This window comes from Mus musculus, chromosome 5 (genome assembly GCF_000001635.26).
Source record: "Mus musculus strain C57BL/6J chromosome 5, GRCm38.p6 C57BL/6J".
Lineage (NCBI taxonomy): Eukaryota > Metazoa > Chordata > Mammalia > Rodentia > Muridae > Mus > Mus musculus.
In genome coordinates this window covers 150,981,377-150,994,689 of record NC_000071.6, presented here as the reverse complement: position 1 = coordinate 150,994,689, position 13,313 = coordinate 150,981,377, and the positions used below count along the sequence as shown (strand labels likewise).

General features: G+C 43.5%; 1 protein-coding gene across 2 annotated transcripts in view; it reads right to left on the bottom strand.

Moving 5' to 3' along the window:
* Positions 1-872: 872 nt before the first annotated feature.
* Kl (klotho) overlaps positions 873-13,313 on the bottom strand; it is a 41,211-nt gene continuing 28,770 nt past the window's right edge. Inside the window, exons 3-5 of one of the 2 annotated variants that reach the window (NM_013823.2) lie at positions 11,919-12,187; positions 5,196-6,297; positions 873-3,173 (exon numbers count right to left, since the gene is read on the bottom strand). In NM_013823.2, the coding sequence (NP_038851.2) occupies positions 2,836-3,173; positions 5,196-6,297; positions 11,919-12,187 (1,709 nt within the window). In that variant the 3' untranslated portion in view covers positions 873-2,835. Of the gene's footprint in view, positions 3,174-5,195; positions 6,298-9,246; positions 9,719-11,918; positions 12,188-13,313 lie in introns of those variants that run through there. The other variant, XM_006504917.1, reaches the window with a different exon arrangement.

Here is a 13,313-nt window from a genome sequence, read left to right as displayed (position 1 = left end):
GAGGGTCTCCCTGGGAATTTACATATTGGACTCTTAATCTCCAAAGATACATTAATGAGATTTGGTCTCCAGAGATCTTTTGAATTAGATGAGGTCAGGAAGATGGGGTCCCCATGAAGAAGATGGTGGCTCCATAAGGAAGCAAGTGCTGACGAGCTTGCTCTGTCTTGCCATGTGATAATCCCCACCGGCTTGTACAGCAACAGGTCTGGGCCAGATCTTTGACCTAAATAAACTTCCATTCTTTATGAGTTGTCTAGTTGAACGTACTCAGTCATTATAGTAGACAACAAAGGCAACCCCACTAGCCAAAAGCCCCTCCCCCTAGACCCTCTCTGCCTACCCCAGTCCCCGAGTCTGGCACAAGAAGCCCCGCCTCTTCTGTCTAGCCAATGGCTGGAGGTCTCTGAAGTTCTACTGAACATGAAGTTCCCATGATGCTCATTGAGCTGGTGGGCTTCCCGGTGTCTGGTTCTTCTCTTCCTAGCATTTTGCCATTCTCGTACTGTTCTCTTTGGCTTTTTGTCTGTGTTGTTCTCTCGTGTCTCTCAGCTCCTGTGGCCATCTGAACGGCCCTATTGCTCTGGTCACCTTAGCAAATGTGAGAATACTTTGCTACTTAAAAAACAGAGTCTATAGCCCTGGCTGGCCTTGACCTCCCAGTTATACCCCTGTCTCAGCCTTCCATGTACTAGATTATAAGTTCAAACTACCATCCCTACTATTAAAAAAAAATCACTACCAATCCACAGACACATAATTATGGTAGAAGGTAAAGATGCACAAAGATTGGTTATAATGCTTTCTCAAGAAACAGAATTACTTTTCTTTACATTCCCGGAGTAAGAAGAGTAAATGATTCAGCAAGAAAGTTATTTCTAAATGATATTTATTATTGAACTAATTAATGGGAAATTGGACCAACAAATAAAACAGTTTTGAGCTGTTCTGGCAATATTCTCCATAACTATTAAAGTTTTGCTCTTGAAGACTAATGACAGAAAAATTACTTCAGTAAAAATGAATAAGAGTTTGAGGCTAGCCTGGTCTGCAAAGTGAGTTCCAGGACAGCCAGGGCTATACAGAGAAACCCTATCTCAAAAAACCAAAACAAAACAAAACAAAACAAAAAACAAAAACAAAAAAACCCAAGAAGATGTATGCCTACGTATCACATGATCTCAGTATACAAAACACAACACATAGGAACTGTCAGCAGCATCTCTGTATTATATTATAATTTTTTCTTTACATATAGTTTTTGTTTCTTAAATTTTTTACAATTAATATATATTACTCTGCGATCAAGAAAAATAGACATAAAATAAACTATTGATTCTATAGCATTTGATTTCAATAATAAGTCCAGATGTATAAAGAATACCACAGCAAAAGCTGATCATTCACCAGGAAAACCATACCACATTGCAAGATGAAGAATAACAGGGTGATGAGCTATGTGCTGTGACCCTGTGGCAGCAAGGGTAGCCATGCCTGCTATGACGGATTTATCTTGCCTGATCTGGTATCAGGGTTATCAATAAGACCACTCAGGTGTAGCACAGAGACTTCTCCCGTGAGAGTCAGTAAGACTTAGGGTATTAGGTGTAGAAGAAGACCTAATTAGCCTTTCTAGAAGTCAGTAGCATGGTGTAAGAGCTCAAAGAGGGGCTACGTCAAAGCCTCTTCACAGAAGCACACGGTAGATCTCGGCGGCCGCAAGGACAGGTTCCCAGTGTGCTCACACTGTGATTGCTGCCGGATCGACTAAGAAAGTTGAACATCATGGCATCCAAGCACTGACAGCATATTCTGAAGAGGCATTCTTTACAGTTTGACTGAGAGCTCCTCCTTCTTCCTGTGGGAAAGGTCATTGCATTCATTCCAAGGTCTGGTCAAAGATAAAAGGATGTTCAATCAAATCACTCAGTTTCCGCTTCCGAAGAGGCCAACAGCTCATGGCTCATCTTTATTTTTTGTGAATATTTATCAAAAGAATCTTCAACATGGGCTGGTTAAGAGCATGACAGCTCCTCCGGAGGTCATGAGTTCAAATCCCAGAAACCACATGGTGGCTCACAACCTTCGGTAATGAGAAACAAATAAAGAATCTTTGGGCTGGAGCAAGCTGGGTGGAGCGAGGTGGGGCAGAGCAAGAGGGAAAGGGGAAGGGGGCTGGGGAAGAATCTCCAACAAGCAGGCTCTGAAAGGAAAGTTGGTAAGAGAAAGCCCTCAAGGATCTGGGGTTTAGGGCACACCTCAAAAACATTCACAAGAATACAAATGTCCATAATGTGCTTTCTAAGTATATTTGTAAATTGACATTAGCAGCATTTGGTAGGAATAGTGCTTCTTAATGGGCTGCTCTGGACTCAGGGCTCTTGGCCACCTTTACTGGATATTTTTCTACTTCACCTTGTAAAACTGGATCAGGTAAAGTCCAGGTGTTAAGATGGTAATTGAGAGAGTGTTACTCCCCAACAGGAGTGAATTTAAAAATGGCCATGGATAAACAAGTCCCTAAAGTTGTTCTTTAAACTTCTGTCTGCTTGGCACTGTTATCCCTACCGTATTCTATGCCTTCCATTCCGGGGCACTGTAGAAACTGTGGTGAGTATAATTCCGTAATTGCCACCAAAGAGAGCAGATTCAGATACCATTCACCCTGCAATATTTTATTCTCACCAATTCCTGTTTAAAACCTCTACCACCCATGACAAAAAGGGTTTTCTAGAATCGAAATGTGTGGAATGCGGCTCACAACACAGAGAGGTGCAAACGGCTGACGGCGTGTACATCTTGATCCCAAAGCGAATGGCCAGGCAGACGTTCACATTACTTATAACTTCTCTGGCCTTTCTTGGAGTAGTGAAAAATGAGAGCAAGAGAAATAATAAAAGTAAAAACAAGAAACGAGATGAAGACCAGCAAAGACTTCCGGGTTTGAAAAAATCCACATTCGGTGCACACAGTGTATTCTTCTGGACAAAACCTTCCCAGTGTTCCAGAACCCAGGAAGCCATTGCTGTCAATAATTTTCCTGTAATGTTTCATAGATGGTTTGGGCTCAAACTGATTCGCAGCATATCGATAAAAGCCAGACTTGGGAGCTGAGCGATCACTAAGTGAATACGCAAAGTAGCCACAAAGGTTGATGTCGTCCAACACGTAGGCTAGAGAAAAGAAAAGGGCAGGAGAGGGTTGACTGTATACTTTATACACAACTCAGCCTTTTTACACAGCCTTGGCAGATAATGAAAAGCCTGGATACCGTTCAACAATACTTGAGACTCATCAGATTTCACCGGGAAAGATTTCACACCAGAACAAATAGGCAAATGCACAACACACACAGTTAAAATGGCTGTGGGGGCAGCTGCACCATTCACAACAAGTATGAGATGTCAATAGATCAAAGGATAACAAAACTGGACATAAAGAAAGGCACATGTACATGCTGGAATTTTGTTGAAGTGAAGAGTGAAAGGATGCCATTTGCAGGAAAATGGATCCAACTGAGACTCAAGACAAGGATTGTACATTTTCTCTTACGGCTCATATTTACACACACACATGTGAATATTACATGTGTGTGTGCTCGAGTGTGTGCTCACAAGGACATGAAATCAGTAATTATAGAATTATGAGTGCTGAGGAAGAGATCTAAATTGAGGAGATTTGAGAACAAGAGAGGATAAGGTTGAGAAAGGGACAAATGAGAAATGTCCTTATACATACATGCACACATACACACATATACACGTACACACTTATATACATACATATACACATACATACACACATACACATATATACACATACATACATATACACACATGCACATATACATACACATATATACGCACACATACATATACACATATATACACATACATATACACACATACACATATACACATATACACACACCACATACACACATATTCACACATACACATATGAGGCAAGAGGTGTTCTGGTACTCTGGATACTCTGTATGGTGTCCTTACAATAAATCTATCTGTGCCTTCCTTTATTATTTTTCCACTGACTTAGGTACAGAAGTTCCATCCTGTGATCATTGTCCCAGACATGATAGGGATGTAAACATGAAGTCTGGCTACTTAAACAGGACCTGCACAGTAACACCATCAGCTGACATGCCAACACCAGTGGGAGAAACCTCACATAGCCACACTTCTAAATGAAGAGCAACAGACAATCAGGAGCAGCTGAGAGAGAATCAGTCTTATCACGGTGTTAAGCTCCCTGATAGGTCATCCAGTTCCAAGTGGTACATACATGTACATACCAGCAACATAAAATGGACTTGATAGGGTGTGTGTGTATGGTATTTATGTGTGTGGTATGTATGTGTGTGTGGTATGTCTGTGTGGATGTGTGTGGTGTATATGTGCGTGTGTGGTATGTGTGGTGTGGTGTGTGTGGTATGTGTTTGTGGATGTGTGTGATGTATGTGTATGAGTGTGGTATGTGTGGTATGAGTGTGGGGGGTGTGTGTATGTGGTGTGTGTGTGTGTAACAATCATAAACAAAGGAGAAGTCAGAATTTGAGGGGGAATTGGGGGCACAGAGGAGTTAGGAAGGGAAGGAAGGGGGAACATAATACAAACACAGTACTCGTGCATGAAATTCTCAAGAAAACTAAATGATTAACAAAGTGTAAATGTGACAAGAAAACCTAGGATAACCTGTGAGGAGGGAGGCCTATCAAGAGATAGAGAGGGGGACAAGGGAGGGCAGAGGCAGAAATGAATGAAAGCAATCTACAATGAGATCTCCACACACCTGAACAAAATCTCATAAGGAAGGAACTAGGTTATTCTGTATGCGCACAAAAACAATTTTTAAAAGTAGGAAGAAAAAAATGATAAAAGCTAAAAAGAAAGGAAGGAAGGAAGGAAGGAAGGAAGGAAGGAAGGAAGAAAGGAAGGGAAGATCTGGGGTCCTTTGAAGCAGAAGAGGCTAGGCTTTGACAGATTCAGGACAGTGCTAAGGACTATGGGCTCCACCCCCTCCCCCTCCTCCTACCCCTCCCCCTTCCCGAGCATGCTTCTTCACCATAGGGAAGATCGCTGACTTTAGTTCTACTTCAGGATGGGCAGTGGCTTCCTCTCCATCAAGAACGATACACGCTCTGATGTATTTCCGGGATTGAGGGGGCGGGGTCTCACCTTTCAGAGCCTCATTCACATAATTCTTAATATAATAGATCCTCAGTGAGTCTTGCTCGGCGTGGGGGTCATCATCGATTCCATTGGCTGTCACATACATCGGGAGGTCTCCGTACTTGAACCTTAGCCAGTTGAGCACTTTGCGCAGCCCCCAAGGCACCACTGCCACCTGACTGGGAGAGTTGAGCCATGTGATGTCAGTCATCTCCTGTACCTCCAAGTAATCGTTGTATTTCATCGGATCCTCCTTTTCCCAGTCTACCAGAATGGTGGTGTAATGACTCACCGCCAGGAAGTCAAAGGAACCCCGGACTAGCTTTTTTTCATCTTCGGTGAAATAGGGCAAAAGAAAATTGTTTTTTTGGTTCAGCCAGTCCCTCATCACACGTGGATAATCTCCGGAACCAAAAATAGGCTCTGCCAGCCAGCCTATATCAAATTCCAAAACTCTCTCGGCCACTTCTTTGTCATTTTGAGAGAAAGGGCAGGCCGGTTCTATCCAGTCAGCCTGCAAGGCGATGGATATTTTGCCTTTCTGAGCCGCCCTAAACTTGTCATCGTACAGATGCCAAGCCAAGGCATGGGCTCTCAGGAGGTGGTGCCCGGCACGATAGGTCATGTTCCGTGTGTTTGGCTCGTTCATGGTGATCCAGAGATTGACCCAGTGACCCAACTCTTTAAAACACAGGTTTGCGTAGTCTGCAAACGCCAGAGCAGTGTGCGGGTTCTCCCAGGCCCCATGTTTTGCAAGGGCATGTGGCAGGCCTTGGTGCGGGGCTGCTGGCTGCCACAGGGCCACCACTGGAGTGATGTTGGCGTGCACCAGCTCGCTGATCATGCAGCGGTAGAAGTGCAGAACCGTGTGGTTCACTTGGGTCTGGTTACCCAGAGGCAAGATCAGGGCCCAGTCCAGGGAGAAGCGAAAGTGGGTGACCCGCATTTCTCGAAGTAAGGTTATCTGAGGCCGGATGGCAGAGAAATCAACACAGTAAGGTTTTCTCTTCTTGGCTACAACCCCGTCTACTTTAATAAGCCTCTTACTGTGATGCACATCCCACAGATAGACATTCGGGTCAGTAAACTGAGAGAGAGTAGTGTCCACCTACAAAGAACAGAGCAACTGTTAGCTATCTGGGCGGACCCAAAAAAGTGCAGACATAACTTCAACAACTCCAGCAAGCAAGAGGTGCACAACTGAATTCTTAAACTGCTGTTCACAAGAAAGAAAACATTCCCCTTACAAAACAAAACAAAACAAAACAAAACAAAACAAAACAAACGTGTGCGGTGGCTGTAGAGGCCAGAAGAGGGCGTTAGATCCTCTGGAACTGGAATTACAGACAGTTCTGAGCCGTCATGTGGGTGCTGGGAATCAAACCAGGATTCTCTGTAAAAGCAGTCAGTGCTTTTTAACCACCGAGTCATGTCTCCAGCCCTAAGACTGCTTTGAAGCAAACAAAAACAATTTTTTTTTAAATAAGAAGTGAAGAAAATTTACTCATGAGTAGTCTGAGGTCAGAAAACAAAGTAACACAAAGTGTTACTTAACTGTGCTTGTTAAAATTATTACTGAGGCCTGTTTTGGTTGTCAAATCTGTGTAACTGTTGCCTTTTGTCGGCTTGAGAGATGATGAAAAATCTTAGATAACACAGCTGGGCTATGGTGGCACACAGCTTTAATCTCAGCACTCTGGAGTCAGAGGCAGAGTTCAAGGCCAGCCCGGTCTACAGAGTGAGTTCTAGGATAGCCAGAGCTACACAGAGTAACCCTGTCCCAAAAAACCAAACAACCAAACCCAAACCACCACCACCAAAAACAACCAAATCCCAAACAACCAAAAAACAAAACTTTGATAATGTAACCTGATGATTTAAATGTATGCAAAAAGACAGTGCCATCATCAACCCTTGGAGGCAGGGGCTGAGGAGAGGACCCTGGGGGGGGGGGGCAAGGGCGGGGTGAGGGCGGGACTTTTAAAGCGTGTTTTAGGGTTTGACTCTTCTCAGCCATGAATATGTAAGCCTCCAAAATGAAAAAAAAAAAAAAAAAAAAAAAAACAGTCTCTAGGAAATGTAGGCCAAGTGTGCAAGCAGCATCAGGAAATTTTATGGCTTGCACAGAAAGGGACAGCCCACCTCACAGTGGCAAGCTAAGCTGGGTTTCACTCTGAAATAGTCATGTGAGAACAGGTACCTTCACCTAACCCGCCCTGTTCTTGATTCTCTGGCCCAGGTTTTGTCAGGTGTAAGCGTGCTGTTCTCCAAGGGGCAGAGTGAGCCTGTGTTCGCAAAGGAGAGCAATAAAAATAATAAATAAAAAAGGGTCTGAGGGAAACTACTTTCTGGAGACCGCTGGCTCACCCACACACGTTTCCGATGCTGAGGGAATTTGTCAGAATCCCCTTCCACTGCCAAGCGCCCACAAGTGCTTCACACTCTCAGCTTTGCAAGAAAAATACTCACCTGTGTAGTCTTTTAAGGTTCAAGTCTTCAGAGCCAGAGGCAACATTTTTGGATTATTTTTATTCAACTCTGAATGTACTAAATTCACAACTTCTCTACCAGAACCATCCCAGAATAACAGTTTCTATTGAGTCTAACTACAAACAAGTATGAAAGACCATGTAAAGTTGCAGATGGTAGGGTCAGTTCTCCAAACTAGGAAAAATGTAGAAATGAGTGTGCAGGCAAAAGTTCCTCTAACTTATTTATAGCAGCTTGCTGCCTTAGGTTTCACTAAAAAGTAAAAATAGGTCTGAGGGAGGTTGAGCACAAAACATATATTCAATTTGTTATTGATAAAAGTCTCTCCTCACAGCAGTGGACAACCATGATGCTCTATGTTGTATGTAACCTGCTTCATTTTGGTCAACTAACAGCACCAGTAGCTATGAGCAAGCAAACTCAGGAGCTGGGACACTGGGTTTGAGCAAAGTGACCCCTCCCCCATGTGGATGTGCCCAGCTACAAACTTCTAACAGGTGGTGTGTAGCTAGGGAGATACACACACACACACATACACACACATGTATACACATACACACATATACATACACCCATACACACACATACATTGTTTTGTTTTGGTTTTTGTTTTTCAAGACAGGGTTTCTCTGTGTAGCCCTGGCTGTCTTGAAACTCACTCTGCAGACCAGGCTGGCCTCAAACTCACAAAGATCCACCTGCCTCTGCCTCCTGAGTGCTGGGACTAAAGGTGTGCACCACCATCACCTGGCTTAGGGGGATATTTTTAATTATTTGGGTGAAATATATGACCCAACTCTTGAGTATGGAGCACTAACCAGGAGGGAAAAGAGAAACTTTAGGTTTTTTTTTTTTTAAATCACTTCTTAAAGTTTCTTGGTGCAGTGAACAGTGGTTTCATAGAAACTCACAACTCAGGGACCATCTAAGGACAGGAAGGTTGTCAGAGCAGAGGTTGGGGAGTACCAGAGATAGAACCTCTGTACTCATGAACTCACAGCATCTGGGGTTGTCTACACAGAAGCAAGCCAGTCAGCATGATAACATAAAAGGAGGAGAGAGAAAGAGGGGGCGAGAGAAGAGAGAGAAAGAGAGGGCGAGAGAAGAGAGAGAAAGAGAGAGAGGAAGGAAGGAAGGAAGGAAGGAAGGAAGGAAGGAAGAAAGAAAGAAAGAAAGAAAGAAAGAAAGAAAGAAAGAAAGAAAGAAAGAAAGAAAGAAAGAAAGAAAGAAGGAGGGAAGGAGGGAAGGAGGAAAGAGAAAGAGGGAGAGAAAGAAAATAGGGTTCTTGAGCACCTGCTCAAGATAATGGCTTTTAGGGCAGGGAGAGTGAATTTTCCTTAAGGATGTAGGTCTTCGTAGGTGGACCAAATTCCAGAGGATGGTCCCCCACCAGGATTGCATGGGCAATACAAATCACAGTAAATGTCCATATGAAGAAGGTGGGGGACAATGTGAAGTTTGGGGTTTGGGAAGATGTGAATGGATCTGGAAGAAGTTAGGGGGATAATAGAAGGAAGTAAATATGACCCAAATTCACTATAGAATCCCCCAAGAACTAATACAAATATTCGTTAAAAAAAATCACTTCTTGAGACACTAACGTAACATAATGTTGTAGACGTGCTGAGCCCTGCTTGTCACAAAGACACCCAGCTCACACTGAGAGAACAAATTAGGCGTTCTGATGCTGTCAGCCAGGGGGTTGTCTTGAGAGGAGCTCTGATGACCTAGAGGAAAGCCAGCAGCACAGGCAGACAGAAGTAAACCCTAACTATAGCCTGTTCCCACCCGGGAGCTTCCAGAGCGTTTACAACCACAGCAGGGTTGAGATATGGGATTTTGGGATTTGGGTTGGGATCACAGAGGATGCAGAGGGCCTTGAACATGTAGCAGGTCAGACACCCTGAGTAGATGATCTCAACAATGTAGACAGAGAGAGGGACTGGGGCCATTGCATCGCTGATGTCGGATGAGATCCTGACACAGCCTTAAGAGTTGGATGGTGTGACTCAGTAACAGTGACTAGCAGGTACAAGGTCCTGCAAAATGAAGAGATAACAAAATCAAAAACAAAACAAGACTTCTCCTCCCCCCACCCTCACATTTCCTATTCACTGCCATGATTTTGATTCTGATTGGGGTTGCCCTTCTCTTTCAAGAACATCGACCAAAACCCTGGCACTTCACGCTGTGAAGACACAAATCATCCTTAGGGAGCAGGGTGGGAGGAAGATGGCCTTCCCACACAGCCCTGTCTCGCTGTACAGATGCGAGTCTGAGTACTGACTGTACACGAAGTCACTTGGCAGACTCCAGCTGCTATGCCAGACAATGTGTGTGAGCCTCCAGTGCAGGGATGTGGCCAGCAGGAAACTCTCAAGAGGTAAAGAAATACAACAAAGACCAGGAGCTATCTAATCTACTCCTGGCCCCAAAAAAGGTAAGGAGGGAGGGGATGTGGGACACATTTATCTTCTTCCTCCTCCTTTGACATCTCCATTTCTGCCACATTAGAGCCTACCTAAACTTCACTGTAGACTCTGACGAATTAGGATAGGACAATCCAGATAGCCTTGTTCTGAGAGAGAAGTGGGGAGATGGAGCAGGAAAATAACCTCACACTGAGCAGGATGGTGCTGATGTTAGCTGATTGGCTAACATCCTGTCAGTTCTAGCAAACCTGAGAAAATCAGAGCCAAGGCTGATTTGGGCTCATGACTTTGGATGCTCCGGCAAACAATCAATGGGCCTCACTGTTTAGGGGACTGTGGTAAGTTGGCACACCAGAGTCGGGGGCACAGAGTATGACAAACTGCTTGTTTCATGATAAAATGAGAGAAAAAGGAAGAGAAAGGGGTTGAGGTCCCACTACTCTCTTTTAGGACATGCCCTTTGTGATCTAAAGACCTCTTCCAGTAGACCCCAGCACCCCACTGTTCAACTAGCTGTCAATAGCACCAAGCTGGAAAACAACACCATGAAGCCCTATGGTGCCATCCCAGGCCTCAATAGAGCTCCACTCAACATTGCTCAGCTGTCTTTTGAAGGTAAGGAGAGGACTTAAGTCCAAAATCACCTCTAGATTGAGCTACATAGTCTAAGAGCCAAAAGGACATCTTACATCAACAGGGGCAGAAATACATCAAGGATAGGCGATGTACTTCAAAACAAAACAAAGCATTTCGATATCTACAGGAACCAAAATTCCATTCCAATAAGAAGCCTCCCCTTGGACCTAAGCATTTTTCCGAATATTTCTTTTGAAGCTACAACTTGTAGCCCCTCCTTCTGGACTACAACAGTAGTTCTCAACCTGTGGGTCACGGCCCTTTGAGGGTCAAACAACCCTTTCACAGGATTGCTTAAGACCATCAGAAAACACAGATATTTACATTACAATACATAGCCGTGGCAAACTTACAATTATGAGGTAGCAACAAAAATAATCATATGGTTTGGTGTCACTACAACATGAGGACCCGTATTAAAGGGCGGTGGCATTAGGAAGGTTGAGAACCACTGAGCCAGACTCCAACATGCTAAACCTTGAGATCTGACTACAGATACTGAACTTTGGTCTTCCTCACAAAGGGAACCCAGCAACCCACATGGGGTTTCATACACAACTGGCAGTCAGCAAGTGCTTACATAAAGTATTTGGTCAAACCACAAGAAACAAGTCACTTTAACACTGGGGAAACTAAAAATAAAATGGTTTTGAGGACTTCCTACACAGTTTTGATGCTCAGTAAATACTAACTGATCATTTTTGGAATGCCTTGGTGCTATCAATAAATCATTGAATCAATGGTTTGCTTTCTTGAGATTTTTTTTCTATGAGCCTGGAGTGGGGCATTTACAGTGAGGAGAAATCTGCTAAATGCTCCAGACATTCTCAGCAACTTCCCTGAGATGCTCCGGACTTCTGTGTTGAATCTTATTTATGAAAAACTTAACTTCCTGAGCAGGGACCCCAGCCGTAACACCAAAGGGAAGTGCCTTATCTTTGTATTGTCTTAACAGAGCTTACATATTCATGGTTTGAATCTGTTTCCCTTTGGACCTAATGGAGAGCACAAGATGTAGATTGAAAGATGTTTGAAGACTGAAGCGTTCAGGACTATGTAGTTCATAAGCTCACTAGGGAACCCTGTTTGGCTCAACGTCCCAACACTGTGCCTTGGCCAGAGCTTAGTGAGGAAGCAAGAGGCCGACACTGGGTTTTGTCAAAGGACTTACTTGAACGTAGTTGTCAACAACTCCCCAAGCAAAGTCACAGGGAAATGTCCCTTCAAGGGGCTGGTTTTCAGGTAAAGGAGGAAAGCCATTGTCCTCTATCAGCTTTTGGTAGAACAAGGCCGAAGACTTTGGCAACAGCTCCTTGTCCTGACTCAGAAAGTCAACGTAGAAGAGTCCTCGCCGGATGCTGTAGCCCCTATGCCACTCGAAACCGTCCATGAGCGACCACGCGGTGTACCCAATGACGTCGACCCCATCCAGTCTGATTGCTGCAGAGGGAAGAGAGGACAAGAGTGGTGTCATCCCCTCACTGGGCTTTGTGTGACTCAAGCAGAGAGGGGTTTTTCCACTTAAAGAAGCAAGGCAAGAGTCTAGAGAGATGGCTCAATGGTTAAAAGCACTTGCCGGTCTTCTAGAGGATCCAGGTTTGGCTCCCAGCACCCACATGGTGGCTCACAACTGTAATTCCAGTGCAAGGGATCCAATGCCCTCTTCTGGCCTCTGTGGGCATTGCATGCTCGTGATGAACATACACATGCAGTCAAAAATTCTCATACATAAAATAAAAATAAATAAAATCTCAAAAAATATTAAAAGACAGAAGTCAGGTGGAATGCTTCTTATTTGGTAAACACTTTTTTTCTAGTTCACAAAAGGCTCTCATCAAATCTAGATGACTCCCCCAGACAATGTCTTCATAGATAGTTTTACCTTCACAGTGGAGTTTCTTATTCCCAGAGGTGCTAGGGTGGCTTGTTGTTCCTAACCTGGCCACTAAACACTGTGACTCGTGTCTTGTTTTTTCTTGTGCTGTCGATGGGACCAAAGGCCTTGGGGTGCCAGTACACTACATCTGACCCACTTTCATAGCCTTTAAAGCTCAGTTTATCCAGGTCATATGAATACTCCTCTTGCTTTAAAAAAACATTTTGTTGTTGAAAGAGGGAGCTAGTGGTAGTTATAAATAATCAACATACATTGTATAAATGAATGGAAATTTCAATGAATAAAAAAATTAAAGAAAAACATGCTATTCAGCTAAAACAAATGGGCTAGAAATATATAGAGAGCTACATAGTCTGAGACTTTTAAATCTGTGTTGTATAATCTAACAATGTAGATGAGCGACTGCGAGTCCAATTGTTTTAAATATTAATCTTGTTTTATTGTCTTATCAGCAAATTATCAAAGTTCCTTTTAAGGTACTTGGAAAATTAAGCTTCTGAAGGGCCCAAATGAGAGCAGTGTTACATAAATACATTCTCCCTACTGCTCAAATTATTTACATATTGACAAAAATTATATATGCACATTTTACAGATAGTCTTAAAAGGTATATGTGTTATGGTATGTGTGTGTGTGTGTGTGTGTGTGTGTGTGATTTGTATGATATGT